The sequence below is a fragment of the Formica exsecta genome, unplaced genomic scaffold, assembly GCF_003651465.1.
Source record: "Formica exsecta isolate Colony F162 unplaced genomic scaffold, ASM365146v1 scaffold4, whole genome shotgun sequence".
Taxonomy (NCBI): domain Eukaryota; kingdom Metazoa; phylum Arthropoda; class Insecta; order Hymenoptera; family Formicidae; genus Formica; species Formica exsecta.
In genome coordinates this window covers 540365-556281 of record NW_021851238.1, presented here as the reverse complement: position 1 = coordinate 556281, position 15917 = coordinate 540365, and the positions used below count along the sequence as shown (strand labels likewise).

The window sequence follows — 15917 nt, the reverse complement described above, 5'->3', positions numbered from 1 at the left end:
CCGACGAGATATCTATTAGGATGGCAAAGCCTCTCCTAATGCATCTGTACGTTTCCCATTACGATTCGGCGCGCGTTGGGTTAAACTAACGAGACCGGGCGACTGGGAAGCGAGGGTTGGAGAGGAGGAGGGTTTTGCAACGGGGCGATCGGAGGAAGAGGACACAGGGAGGCCGCCGAGTGGTAAGAAGGAGCATGATGGGGCGAGAGATAATTTGGAAATGACAAAGAGAGAGAAAGCGGGATGCGAATACGGTGGAACGGAGAGAGAGACGGAACGAGGACGAAAAGTGGAGAAAGTGAGATAGAAGGAACAAAGAGAGAGAGAGAGAGAGAGAGAGAGAGAGGATGAAGAGAGTGCCACGGTTGAGTTTCCATCTCGATTGGCGCGGGTTTCCATGACGACCGGTACGTGACCACGTTGCCCATGGGGAAAACAGCGGAAAGAAAGGGGTGGAAGTGCGGTGGGGGGAAGGGGGATTGTACGACGAGGCACGAGAGTAGTGTCATGGGCGCAGCGAACGGTGCGCGCCTTCCCCGTCTGCCTTTCATCGACCCCGTCGCGTATGCGGGGAGGATGACAAATAAACGGATACAAAGATGCGAGACAGAGAGAAGGAACGGTTAGAGCAACCGCGTGAGCTCACGTGCGAGCGGCGGTTCGTCGGAAAACTTTAGAGTCAGCGCAAAGTCCGCTAGTCGGGCGGAACGGATCATCGCCAAGTTGTCGCAATTGAATTCGTCAATTGTCGATGAGACGGTGTTGCTTTGAAGCCGACGGAATTGATTATACATTCTTTTTTCGCTTATCTAACGATCTCGACATGGATAGGCACTGTAGTAAAGATACTTTAACCATGTCGAAATAGTCGAGGAACTACTACTTACAGACATTACTATCGCTACTAATTAATATCATTATAATTCTTATACGTACTGCTACTAATAATTGTGACGTCATTATACACATATCTATTATAATACAAAATACAATCCTAGAATCAAGGTCTTTAATCACATACGATGTTTTACAATTTAATAAAGCGCCACTTTTTTCCCCTTATGCAGTTAAACAATACGAACCGCAAATGAAAGCGCCTCGTAATACAATACATAATAATTGACGAAGCAATATTTAGCGCGACGTACAAGAGAGGAAGCGTAACGATTCGAGCGGATCGAAACACAGCCGTTCAACCCCTCGAATCTCTCTCGGTCTCTCTTCACACGGCGATGGTGGATTGCCAATTTGTCGGAGGGTCGAGCGGCAGGATCCGCATCGTGCACTTCTCGCTACCCCCTCAAAGGACCTCCAGCACGAGAACTCCACGCGACTATCCCGAGCTCTTGGTATGCCGCTCGTATACGCGCGCGAGACGAAAATCCACACGCACGCACGCACGCAGGATCGATGATTCATCTCTGGGAGCCAGCATTGCTCCGAAATAAGGAGTCGACCGACCGAGAGCGACGGGAGAGACAGAGAGAGAGAGAGAGAGAGAGAGAGAAAAGTAGTGCTCTACCAGCTTTTCTTCCTTCGGTGCGAGACGCGCATACCAAGCGTTCTTTGGTAGTCGAGGGTCGTGCGGAGGAAGCGGAGAATAGAAGTGACAGTCGGAGCGAAAGTCAATTTGGAAAAGCCTGACTGAGCGTACCGAAAAGAGGGACAGGGAGGAAGGTGCGAGCACAGAAAGAGTCGAAACGAACGTCGGGAACGTCGATCGACCTTTCCTTCTTTCGTCTCCCGCCGCTCGATCCTTCACCATATCCCGACGTTCCGTCGTACCGACACAACACGTATCGGATCCCTCCTTATCCGGAGAAAGCCATTCTACGTCTACGTCAGCTTGTTGCGCGCCCGAAAACGAGATCTAATCCTAAGCTCGCGAAAAGAGAGGAAGCGAATTTGAAATTACATTGCGAATGAAATGTAACAGAATTCACGAACGTTGGAAAAAGATTTCGTTGATCTTTTTAAGAATTTTATATACTTCTTGTTACAATGTAATTTTTTTTTTTTTTCATCATTCATCTCTAATACATTACAATAATTTTCTTTTATATTTGCGAAATTTTTTAACATTTTTTTTTTATGCAATGCAATGTTTAGGAGATACAAAAAAATTACGCAAGGACTGTTAATTGTAAATATTTGTAATTATCGCCAAAGGATCCGGTTTCTAACATGTTTGAGATGTTGTTTCAAACTTTGGATGTGTGATTATCCTATACCAAATAGTCCGTAAACGCATCAATGAAGCAGCAATCTTTCCGAGTATAGTTAAACGATACTCGTGTATCGAATCGTTTCTAGTACATACCAGGAACGATATCATCCTCATTGTCAGTAGAATATCTCTACTTACGGTGTATACCTCGCCTCCACTGCTGACCTCGAAACTCTGTGCTATATTCGCCCGCTGCGTTTCTCGAGTAAGAAGTTCGCGTTGTAGGCTGTATCGGCTACAAAGAAAGAAGTCCATCTAGACCGGAGATATATCCCGATCGGTATCGCGATACATGTTCGTTTATAGACCGAGCGAGGACCGAGAGAAAGAGAGAAAGAGAGAAAGATATCTTAAGGAGATCGTGTTTAACGACCTTTTAGAAGCGGTCGGTCGGCCAGTGGTTACCGCGCCCGGATACCGTCCTACCTGTAAGACACGCGCAACGAGAGTAACACACAGGGTTAAGCGTGTACCCCCAGTTACATCGTATCTCGCGGTGGTCCAGCCGGCACCGCGAAGCCCGGGTAAGATTGGATCAGCGAGTATCGATCATGCATCGAGATGAGACCTGGGCCGGAGCTCTTGAGCTCTCCGCTCCATTCGAGTACTAATGGAAAGACTGGTATTCATGTGAACGGCCTTCGGGGCCTCTGCAGGCCGTTGCCTCCGCATTCGTTCCTTCTTCTCTTTCTCTTCCTACCTTGCCTCTCTTTTTCTCTCTTTGTCTCTCTCTCTCTCTCTCTCTCTCTCTCTCTTTTTCTTTATCTCTCTCGCGCCCGCTTCTTCTTGTTCTTGCCGCGCTCAGCTGCTCTCCTTCTCTTCTTCTTTCGTGCATACCCTCTGTCTCTCTTCCTTCCTCTACTACTTTCAGATCCGTATATCCGTCATCCGGACCGCGTCGTTAGATGAGACTCTGTTTATTGACGCGAGTCCTCGAGTGGCTCCTTGCTCCTCGTTTCCTCCTCGATGCCTTGGTACTGTTCACCGTGTGCGGTAGATACAAGACTGTCCGTGTAACTCATGGTGTGTATGTGGTTGTGTGTGCGTGCGTATGCGTGTTCGCAGCTTAATGCGCTGCTTTCATCTGAAATCTCGACGGTGCCACACGCGTCTTTCCACGAGAATTTCGTACCGCCGGATCAGAGATAATGGACTCGAGGGAAGGCAGCGGAATATATCGACGGTAGAAAATGAAGGGTGGGCGAGAAGAAACGACGATGGTGAGATTCGAGTTTCCGTAGGCTTGTTTCTAAGTCTTATTAAAGTTGGCCGAACTTTCCCGCGAGACATAGCCGTTGAAATGTCACGACGGAGAAAAGTACAAGATAAGGGATGGACCAAACTGGACGGATTAACGATAGACCAGACGCATCTAAACGATTTTCCTAGGACGCACGTCAATGTCCCAGAATCTTTGATTGCACATCTGATGATAAAAAACGGTAACATCTTGTTATTAACGATCATCATAGGTGTTAGTTTTATCTACAAAAATAGATCTTTGTAGCAAATATTACACTACATATGAATCAAAATAATTTAGGTAGATTAATAATCTATGATTTTTTTCTCCGTTAATATATACTATTCCTATCTTTTCAATATTTATACTAAATGATTTATAGTAAAGAGATAATAATATTTTTTTGATGAAAAAAAAAATAGCAACTTAAATCTTCCCCATTGCCCTTGTTGGAAAAATATACAACTATCTTAATATTGCCGTGAAATAAAATTTCTTGCTCAACTTTAATAAGATTTTCTGCTTAAAAAATGTATTGTTAGAGGTGAAAGAAAGTGCATAAAAAATATCTTTAAAATACTCTCATTTATTTTATTTCACACAATATTAGATAAAGTTCAGATATAAAAAAACAGAGCTCAATTTTTTTTATTAAACAATAAATATATATTTTGAAAATCATCGGGACTAGATTCCCTTTGATGATAATTATTCTCGAGCGGGTGCATTCGGATCGCATCCTCGACTTGACCGGCGTGTTCCGCGCGCGTGGAACGAATTTATGTACATGTATGTGCGACGCGGCCGCGGCGTGAATGCACTGGAGGGTGTCAGAGAGAGAGAGAGAGGGAGAGAGAGAGAGAGCGGCAGTACGTTGCGCGCCGCGTTCCCTATAGAGAGAGAGAGAGAGAGAGAGAGAGAGAGAGAGAGAGAGAGCGGCAGTACGTTGCGCGCCGCGTTTCCTATCACGAGGAGTAATTGACTATATAATGGATTCCTGCGACTGCGATACGTCAAACTGACAGGTCCAGGGGCGCGCGTCGAGAGTCTCCGCCGCTCGACGCGCGCGACCGGGTCCTTCGATATTAAACCTAACCCCTGGGCGAGAGAGCGCGGTGGACCCTCCAGCTAATTCGTGACGATTTTATAAAGCTGCCGCTTCCTCCATCTTTTAACCCGGGATGAAACTGGGGTCGTTCGAATTAGCATGGAACTATGCTAGCCCCTTGGCCAGATGATAGGAAAAATTGCATTCAACGTGCGGTATATTGGTCCTAACTAATAGTTGCGAGATGGAGTAAAGGCATAGTTAATACGGGGCAATGATAAAAAAATATTTATTTCGATAAAATATAAAAATCACGTTGAAAAATTAAAATATATAAACTGCATTTGTGATGCATCGCAGAAACAACGAGATGATAATTTCATAATACTTGGAAGTAATATTTATATATAAAGTATTCTTTTTAAAAACGTATTCCTTCTTTTTTCATATCTATATGATCGATAATTGGATTCTCAACGAGATGGTATCGATTTCAATCTCTAAAAGATTCTCGAGCGGACAGACTTGTGTGCGGGGAAATTCAAGCCTGATTCAGTCCACGTCCACGTGGCACCGTTCAGCCCTTCTCGTTACCGCATGACGTGCGCTGTCTCGTCAGGGGCGTTCAGCCCTTCTGACACGCGAGGACGTGCACAACGCTAACTCGAAATATTACGACGACGGTTAAGCTCATTACGGATGGGTGGTTATCGTAAGGCACACGAGCTGTCGTCGGCCGCCCGACAAGTAGCAAGGTCTACCGACGACGGATTTCGACAAAAAGAAAAAAAAAAGGCAGCGCGCTCGAAAACCCGTTTCTCCTTCAAATAATCATGAATCCTAGAGAGAGATATTCCCAGCACGTCGAGGAACTTAATGAGACTGGCATAACACGCGGTCATTAAGTATTATAATCTGGTGTCAAAGATTCTTCCCGATTAAACGAAACGCGGTTCTATGTGTGACGAATTTATTATAAATTCTCAAAAGATATACATCAACGACCAATATATAATACGAGAATTATCGCCGGATGATGTCTTCTTCTTCCATCATTACTCATATGTCGGCAAGATAATTTTTTTTTTTTTTTACCATTGAAAAAAAGAGACGGAATCTTCTTTCCTAGCATTTCTGATGGTACCGTCATGTACCATCCCCGATACAATTTCTCCCCGCGCGGTAAATAGAAACATCGGGTGTCGGATATCGGCATAGCCGAATTTTGCGAGATCCCCTGCGAGGAGTCGATCTTCGCGTCGTAAATCTCGCGGCTGGAAATTGCTTCTCCCGGCAGCGTTTCGATCCCGCGGTGGAGAACGATTTGTCCTTTTCTGGAAGGAAGATCTCCACCCCGGAGCCGTTTCCCGGCCCAAATAATCTGGAAATAAATTCTCACCCGACACCTTCTCTCTCCCTCGACTTTCTTATTTCACCGACGATCTTTTCTCCCCTCGCACGCGCATATATACGCGTATATATTCGCATGTATGTACGTATCTATAAAAAAAAAGAGAAAAAGAGAGAGAGAGAGAGGAATCTCGGTTAAGTGTCGAGGAACCGTGAAAATGCTTCTTAAATGGTCTTCCTGCCAATCTTTCGCCCCGAAATACGGTTATATCGGCTTTGGGGTGCGCGGAATAAACGGTTACATAAAGTTTTCGATTGGCGCGTGGCGTAACCACCCCTGTCTGCCCATACCATGTCCGAGGGATGACTGCCCATCCTCCCCTGCTCGGGTATACACATATGTGCACTTGTTCGCCCGTAACGGACAGACTACCCTCGGCCGGACGCTGTATTATATCGCGGGCGATATCTGTACCATTGTATTTAAAGCGGCGACCATTTCGCGAGTCGGGCATGCTCGAGTTAATGAACTTCCTACGACAGGATAATGACGGGGGCACACTCCCTATTAAATTTGCCTCTATATATACTCTCCTCTACGTATTTGCTCTCTATATACATTCCTCTACCGCAAAATTGATACTCGTGTCTTTAGAATTCTAATTACGATATGGCCTTGTTCACACTAAATGCAAGAATACATACGAGAAAAGACAAATGGATTAAGATAGATTTATTTCTCGTACGTTTAAACAAGAGGGAGAAGAAACTCTCTTTAATATTATGATATATAAATATTGATTTATATATCATAATATTAAAGAGAATTTAATATAATATTAATATTTAATAATATTAAATATAGTATATTTTTTGAAACTTTAATAATAACATTCTTTTTCATAATTTTTTATTATGAACGCAATTAACGTCACTTCTTGCAAGTTGTCGGCTTGAAGAAGAAGAACGGGGGAAAGTTCGATCGCGTCTGGATGCGGTACGTGTCCGTCGTGAGCGGACCATAACGTGCCGGATGCACGTAGCTCGACGGAGGAGAGAGCCCCTACGTGCCTGCCGATGCAACCTCACCCCAAGGGCGAGGGTTAACCCCCGGCTCACACGAGAGCTCAATATATATTAAGATCCGCGAACCCCTCGGACTAAAAGTTCGTAACGCCCCCTCCTCCGCGTCCAAGTCTTCCCGCAGACTCTCGCTAACCTCCCTATTCGGAGCTACGCCGTCGGAATTGCGATTATGGTGGCGATATTACTGGCGCAGGGGCAGTTCCCCATCCGCAAGGGTGGCAGCATCCTACGTCTAAGTCTCTCCGTTCCTCCGTCTCTCTTTATCCAGAAGCGCGCGCGCGAGCTTATTGGCTTTACTTCTGAGCCATCGACTCGTATCTATTTACTGCCACGGTTTGATCCGCGGGAAAAGCCATGGGCGGCGGATGATACTTTTTCTTGGCGAGTGCACCGCAGGGTGGCTCGCAGGTAGCCTCGGTCACGCTGACCACATGGCTCCCAAAGTGTACTACCTCTTGTCGGTTGGTCTTTCTCCAACGAATTATAGACGTTTAACCGTGAAGAAACAAGACAAATAACTGGTTTGGAATAATAAGGATCGGTCGGGTCGAGAGTCTCTTGTATATTTGCTATGATTTTTTATAACAAAAGGATTACGGTATACAGAGGGATGAAGAGGCAAGAAATTTTTTTATCTCAATCCAAAGATACGGAAAATAATACAAACGAAATGTAACGCTTTAATTCGGTTTGTGATTTATCATCACCGGTCGGGGTAGCATCGCTTTACGTCGAAAATAAAGATCGAGGGAAACCAACGATTTGCACGTACTGTTGCTTCGCTCCGTGCCTTCGGCGAGGAAAATAGGAAAACGCGTCTACCTGCTGCGAGACGGCGAAGCGAGGGCGTGCGATCGATACTCGGCCACAAAGTGCTAACCGCATAGCATTTTCGAGACATCGATCGATGCGCAATCTCTCAGTTATACTTAATGCAAACGGGCAACTGTACGCGCTCAAGGAAAAATACCATCGTGCTATTCTAATGCCAATTATATTTTTCGCATACCAGCGTTGTGTAATGCTTTTCCTAATTTACACAGTTTGAAAATTTATGTCTCCTCGTTAAAAAATATGCCGTTTAAAATTTTTGTGTTAAATATTTAATACATTTATGTATTAATTTAACATATTGTTGTGTTAATTAAACTCAAGTATTAGATTATTAAAACAACTGAAAAAGTGTCAAAATAATACAATGTGCACATATTTTTAATTTTACATAACAGATATATTTCGTATTATTAGTGGCAGGATTTATCTGTTAAAATTTGCAGAAAAAAAAAAAGTTGATTTTATTCTATAATAGGAGTGAGAATGATTGCAGATTGTCAATAACTTTTTTATCATTAAAAATATGTTGATTTTATACAAAATTTATTTCGAATTACTATGAAATATTAATACAGTATTAATGTTGCCATTTAACATATCCATATTATATTAAATTAATACAAAAATTTTGTGTGGACCGTTTGGGACATGAGGTATATGTTAAAAATTTAACACAAATTTTTCAACTGTGTAACAGAAAGAAAGTTGGTAATAATTTATCAAAATATAAAGAATTCTTAAAAATGATTAACATAAATTGCGCCAACAAATATTCTTTCTGTAATATTCTTTTGCGGTTTTCCAAAATTATATAATCTGACTTACGAACATGCACGAATAAGAGAATATTCATTTAACAAAATTTGGCGATCTTTAAACCGATCGTACAGCAAAAGGAGGAAAATATCTCTTGCCATCTTGGATGCATCTGTGCGTGCACGACTGACGAAAACGACGTAAGATTGCAATGAGATACGGCAGTGGTTATCGTCTTTTTTTTTCCCCTCCATGCTATGAGTAATTTCATGGGACGGTCACACCGAGCGGAAAATCCGCCTCGCCGAAAAATCGACCGCAACGCGTTAAAAAGAGGACGCGATCTCTCGACGCGATCCAATTAAATGCCGCGCGACGTTAACGATGCGCGGCCTCTCCTCCGCCTTTTTCTCGCGGCTTGCAGCGGGATAAAAGCAGCAGGGAATAGACATAGACTCATGGAGCGCCGGGCGAAAAGGAGGCTGAATTTCACCGTTCTAATGAAATTTCCCCGACGATAAAAAACCTCGGCAGAGACATCCGAATAAACACGTGCATGATAGTGGTAACGCGTTTTCTCATTTCTTTAATAATCCTCGGGCGAAACGTGAATGTCGATTGGCAGAGGGAGAAGTTCGCGATAAGGAATAAAAATAACTGTAGAATAAAAAAGGACATAAAGTGGATTCTGAATTTTTATTTTCAATTCGCGTGTAAAGCGCGATGACAGCATCGTTTATTTAATTATATTTGTTATCGAGGATATATTTTAGGATATCGTTAAAGGAATATACGCGAGGTGCTCGCTTTAAAAGCGATGTAAATCCCGTTTCGCAAACCTCGCTAAAAACTATTAATTGCGATCGGAGGCGTGCGAAGGATACCGGATCGTAATTCGATGCGCGGACGACGGCGAATTGCGGAACTGTTGGTTCTCCGTGATTCCCCGGCTGCTCGGGTACTTTCGAGCGTGCGGACCGCTGAAAAAGCTTTTTTTCGCTGGCAGCGCTTTAATGAAATTTTTTCGACCTCGTCATCGTCCCCGTAATAATCTCCCTTTTGCAACCGGGTAGCCGGCGCGGCTTGAATTTATTGCAGCCCGCCTGCCGGAAACACGTCCGTGAGGAAATCTTCTGGATAAGAGGCTCACGGCTCTCTACCTCGGTCTACCGTTTTTTTATCATTCCTTACCTGCCGAGTCTTTCCTGGTCCGAGTATGAAATACGCGGGAGCGGAGATATTACATATACGTTTGATTAAACGGCCGCGATTACGTTCCTACGATAATTAAGTGGATACCGTTGTTGAACGTTCGGAATCTCAGATCGACGATATTGTTCCACGGTAATTACGACGGCTTGCTTTACATATTCATCGACGCGATGCGCAACGCGCGCGTACCCCTTGAAATTTTACCCACGATCGAGCGATGTGCAAAAGAATCATTGCGACGACGCCGATGATTAAGTCGACCGTGAGGGATGGCTTCGAGGATAAAAAAAAAAAAAAAAAAAAAAGAAGAAGAAGAAAAGGGCGACGAGGAGAGAGGAAGAGGAGGACAACTGGAGAAAGAGAAGAGAATGAAGGAAAGGGAGGAGAGAGGGAAAGACGGTTCCGGTGACGATGAGGACGACGACGACGACGACGACGACGACGACGACGACGAAGACGACGACGACGATGGATCCTTCTTGCCCCGGTCGGAACTTTTTGCGGTCGCTCTCGGGACGAGCCCGAGAGCCGAGGGGGGCAATAAAACTAATGGTAACGCGCGCCGGTAATTCCTTGCGGTCTGTTTGTCGCAAGTCGACGACCTGGCCTCTCCGCCTCGTCATTTACCGAGGGAGGATTCTACGGCCAATGTCGACGACAATGACGACGGCGACGGGGTGGTGCTTTTTCGCTTTCGTCGCGATTACGTGGCGTAACTCGCGTAGAACTGGGTTAGAAGAGAATCGCGGATTTTAACTATGGAATTGTACCTTCGAGTACAACGGATATTCGATACTTTTGAAATAGGATCCTTCTTGCTCCATCTACATCGGTCTCATTAACTTTAGTTAAAAATTAAAAAAGGAAATGTGTCTGAAACGTGATCTCTCTTCATTCGTTTTGTTTAACATTTTCTTTACAGTGGGTAGAGGAGTCTTTCACGAACTTCGACAAGGGTATCAATTGGCGGAGTTACGTTGTATGCGACGTAGCGTACAACAATGTGAACAATTGGCTGTGGACGCCATTCGTGGAGAGGGGTCCGGCGAACCGCATGTACATAGAAATAAAATTCACGACCCGCGACTGCTCGCTATTCCCCGGGAATGCTCTCAGCTGTAAAGAGACCTTCAGTCTGCTGTATTACGAGTTTGATGCTGCTACTAAGGAACCGCCTCCATGGGAGCCAGACAGTTATAAACTTATCGGTAAGCGCAATGAGGCGTAACTATTAAAACTTTTATCTTTGAAATGGAGCGTATGTAATGGTGATATTCTAAAAATATCAAGTTTAAAAGCTTGCATTTTTCAACAACAAAAATAATAATTGAAAAAAATTTTAAAGATGAAAAAAATTTAAATATCGTATAATTCATAAGTTGCGTTTTTTAATAGATTATTTCTCCTTCCTTGACTGAGTTGGTCGAGGATTTCAATATCTGCTTTTCTGTACTGACATATTTGACATATTTACAGGTCGCATTGCCGCGGGTGAGGGTAGATTCAATACGAACGCCGAGGTGGTAATAAACACGGAGGTAAAGTCGATTCCGGTGACGAAGAAGGGTGTCTACTTTGCTTTTCGCGATCAGGGCGCTTGCATATCGATCCTGGCCATCAAGGTGTACTACATCAATTGTCCCGAGATCTCGGTGAACTTTGCCCGTTTCCCGTCCACGCCGACCGGTCGCGAAGTCGCGCTCATTGAACAAACGCTCGGTATTTGCGTTGAGAATGCCGTCAAAATCGCCCAGCCGACTTTCCTCTGCAAGGGAGACGGCAAATGGTATCTACCCACGGGTGGATGTCACTGCAAACCCGGCTATCAAGCTGACGTGGAGAAGCAGCAGTGCAAGTTGTGCCCAATAGGTAAATTCAAGCACGAGGCGGGCTCCCACACCTGCGAACCATGTCCGGAGCACAGCAAAGCCTCCGATTACGGCTTTACGGAGTGTCGTTGCGACCCGGGCTATTATCGGGCAGAAAAGGATCCCAAGAATATGCCTTGTACGCGTAAGTATCAATTGAATTTTATATGGAACATCTTTTTTGCCGAGATTTAAATATAATCGTGAAATCTAAAAATATTTTTAAACATTCGAATAAAATTCTCCGAAATATTGTCGTTAATATGTTCGAATTCCGCACTTTATAATTGCATTATTAACTATTTAATATGCACGACTTATACTTGTTACTTTAATTTAAAACGTTGCGCGTAAATATGGGAGATGGAGAGAATTTGAGGGAGGGCGAAAATCTTGAAGAATATACTTCTTGCAGAACCACCTTCGGCACCGCAAAACCTGACCGTCAACTTTGTCGATCAGTCCACGGTGATCCTTTCCTGGAACGCGCCGCATATGCAAGGTGGCAGGTCCGACACGACTTATAAAGTGGTTTGCGATGCTTGCAGCACGGATGTCAAATACATTCCTAATACTGTGAGTTTTCTTCAAAACCGTATATGTGTGTATGCGTTTGTATGCAAAACACAGATTGCGTAAAAATACAGAATAAATTATTCTCTGATTAGAAATTTCACGCGGAATTGCTTTGATTTTGCAATAGGAAACCTTCAACGACACAAAAATCACGATAACCGGTCTGAACGCGGTGACTACTTATCGCTTCCAAGTATTCGCTCAGAATGGCGTATCGTTGTTGACCCAAAAGAAGGAATACGTCGATATTACTGTTACAACAGAAGCTAGTGTGCCGAGTCTAGTGAGCAACGTCAGGATCACGAGTGTCAAGAGCTCGGAGCTCAGCATCAGCTGGGACGCGCCAGTCATCGAAGTCGGCGGAGACAGCGATCTCGTCGAACGATACGAAGGTAAAGCTAAAGTCCCGCTGTGATACAAAGCTCTGCCAGCAATGCTGCGCGGCGATATCAATTCTAAATTGTCACTCGATCGCGCGGCAGCGGGATTAATAATCGTCTCGATATCTGATACTAGTGAGGTGTTACCCGCGCTATGACGACGCCACTAATGCAACCGTCATTCAAACGTCTGAGCTGTCCGCCACGTTCAAAGGCCTAAAGGCTTCCACGGATTACGCGATACAGGTTCGCGCCAAGACCACCCGCGGCTGGGGCGAGTATACGCCGGTGGTATTTAAGAAAACACCCCACGCCATGGGTTTAGGTAAGCGCGCGTGAACGACATTCAGATTCGCGTTTTGCAATCTCCTTCGTGTACTGTATATCTCTAATACGAGCACTCTGCGCACAGACTACGTCGGCGAGGACGACAACATGCAAGTTAGGATAATCGCAGGGGCAATCGTCGCTGTCGTCGTACTTCTTGTGATTATTATCATCATGACCGTTTTGATTCTTAGAAGGTAATTGAATCATTTTCAATACTGGAGAAAAAAATATTTCTAAAATATTTTCTATTTCATAATTAAGAAAGAAATATTTGTGAATTATCGAACCATTGCATATCACTGGGAAAAAATTTTTTTTTTTTTTTTTTTTTTTCAATTATTTTGCTCAATTTCGTTGCAGCAGATTCATGCGATTCATGCGATTTCGTTGCAGCAGGGCCTCGGACGAGTGCAACAAGAAGCAGCCCAGCGACTGCGATACTCTGGAGTACCGAAACGGCGAAGGTACGTTCGCATTTTGCTCAAAGTGTTTCTCTTCCTCTTTAAAGATTTATTATCGCTGCTACCCCCTGTCACTTTTATAGTTGTTTCATTGCGCCCTCGTGTCTTGTGACTAATATATATTGGAATCACTGCCCCGCCCGCCCCTCTCTTAGATCCAGCAAGTGTCGAAGCTATACCCCGTATGCAAACAGACTCACGATAATACAATTAAACAGTACCCTTAGTAGAGATTTTTTTTACGAATGAAAGTGAGCGAAAGAGAGATAGCTAAACATTAACACTGTAGAAAAAAAATATGCAATAAGAAAGCAGTCGGGGACTCTGAAATGCGTCCATTCGATATGGAACAGAAAGAGAAACGATCGCTTTCGTACCAAAATTCTCACTGATCTGGCCCGCGGCCCGAGTGCGATTATTCTAACCAAATTCTTTCGATTCTTTCTTTTCATGTGCGATTCCCCTAATCTATCGAACCTGCCTCCATGAAAAATCCATGAAAAAACCCAATGAAACAATGTACACAATCGCCTGCTACTACAGGACTAGTTGTGACCTACAGTAAGTCTTCTCCAAACACCTCAAGTTTTTTGTTTCTAGGAACTCAATTTTGTGTAGATTATTTTTGCAACCCCTATACATGCATTACACCTTCAGACTTTTACGCTTTTGCACATACACACACACTCACATATTACGCATATACGCACGCATACAAAACAGGCACACGTGCACACGCGCGCGCACATAACAATTTTGCACGACACCTAATTCTCTTAAATACACATTGTGCGTGTTCAGCGTGCATTGTGCTTGCGTATGTTGTATCGCATCCTTTGTCAATATTGCATGCGTATTGTCTATTAGTATATGTCGATGTTATATTATCGTATATGCCTTTTATACATATTGATATATTTGATTCATAAAACAAATCAAGAAGAACATAACCGACGAACATAAGAGACAAGAAAAAATAAAACTATGCATTGTGAAAGGATTTTTTTTTTCAAATCAGAGCATCAATTGTCTAATATCGGAAATAATTGTTTTCACACTTGAATTCAATTACATGTTTAATGGCTTTATTCGTGTGATCAAATCGAGATTTTTCTCTATTTCATTTCTCGCTTTACGTCATTAAAAAAAAAAAAGAAAAAAAAATTTTCATGATTGAACACCCGCCGCTTTTTTTGTTTTTCTGTTTGTCAATTAGTGTGTTGGTTGTTGTGTTGTTCACAGTGCACTGCAAAATGGACAGTTCACCGATTGTGACAACCCATACCAACAACAAGAGCAAGTCCTCGCGTAAGTCCTTTGTTTCCCAAAGCGATTTCCAAGTCAAAACTCTTATGCGACCGCAAAACTCGCGCAGACACGTTCGTATGACATATTAAAGATATAACCGAACGCACCGACATTCGCACACACTCACTCCGAGTTCTCCACGTTTATTATAGTTTCGCTTTATAGTTACTCTACACTCTATTCTATTCTTTCTTCACTGTCCTGGATATGCGATATGGATGAAAAGTACGGAAGTAATAAAAGCATGCCGCGGCCCCGTCGTATTTTGCACGTAATTGCAGCATCATTGTGTTCTTGCATCAAGTTTTGTCTTATTTTTTTATTATTTTTTTTAGATGATCGTGCTTTGCGATCGCTCTTCTTCTTGCATCGATATGCGCAAAGTACACTTGGATATTTTGAAACGATTCAAATAGAGGCTAAATTGATTTGAATAAAAAAAAAAAAATATTGTGAGAGAAAGCTGTTTTTGAATCGTTTGAAGTATCCAGGACGAATAATGTTAATCGCTAGACTTTGCGAATGTATCAATAATAACTTGGAAATAATTTGACATGCAGGCATGAAGAAATATGCACTTTGGCATGTGGCTACGCGCGAAATTTTTTTTTTTAGCGTACATAGACACCGCCGTTCGACATTTAAACAGACCAGATTTTAAAATAGATAAACACATACAAGTAAAAGATGACTCTTATTGATTGAGTAAAGTGGGATTGAAAGAGGAGAATATATCTTATCGTTAGAATCCACCTGCGTTTGGCTTTCTTGATTGTGTCTTGTTTTTTGGAAATTTCAAACTCGTTAACGAGGGAGAATGTGTGAGTGTTACTTTTTTGACACGGTATTTGACACGGTTGGCCGAGCGCGATAGAAAGAATGTTGAGACGCGCGGTCTAAAGTTCTGTCAAAATTTCGCACCACCGGCCCTCGTGTTAATATAATGAACTCTGTTTTCGTGACGTTGCAGTGACCACGCCGCTATTCACACCTGCAGTGGGGGTCGCCGCGGCGGGCGCAGGCGGCGCAGGCGGTGCAGGTGCGAGGAGTTACGTGGATCCTCACACCTACGAGGATCCGAATCAGGCTGTACGAGAATTCGCTCGCGAGATCGACGCCGGATACATCACGATAGAGGCAATCATAGGTACGCGATTCTATATATTATCACATATACTGCAATTGATGTAATATCACTCTGTTGATAGTGTCTTTAAAATAATTTTAGAACTTGATTA

At 43.4% G+C, this 15917-nt stretch overlaps 1 protein-coding gene across 16 annotated transcripts in view; it reads left to right on the top strand.

The window, feature by feature from the left end:
- The window catches only part of LOC115239876 (ephrin type-B receptor 1-B), a 106578-nt gene that overhangs the window by 79367 nt on the left and 11294 nt on the right, over positions 1-15917 (top strand). For 2 of the 16 annotated variants that reach the window (XM_029814675.1, XM_029814671.1), the window contains exons 4-13: positions 10679-10964; positions 11233-11769; positions 12040-12200; positions 12328-12592; positions 12717-12905; positions 12993-13104; positions 13271-13374; positions 13915-13932; positions 14614-14679; positions 15650-15826. In XM_029814675.1, the coding sequence (XP_029670535.1) occupies positions 10679-10964; positions 11233-11769; positions 12040-12200; positions 12328-12592; positions 12717-12905; positions 12993-13104; positions 13271-13374; positions 13915-13932; positions 14614-14679; positions 15650-15826 (1915 nt within the window). The remainder of the gene's footprint in view (positions 1-10678; positions 10965-11232; positions 11770-12039; positions 12201-12327; positions 12593-12716; positions 12906-12992; positions 13105-13270; positions 13375-13914; positions 13933-14613; positions 14680-15649; positions 15827-15917) is intronic. The other 14 variants (XM_029814686.1, XM_029814684.1, XM_029814687.1 and 11 more) reach the window with 12 other exon arrangements.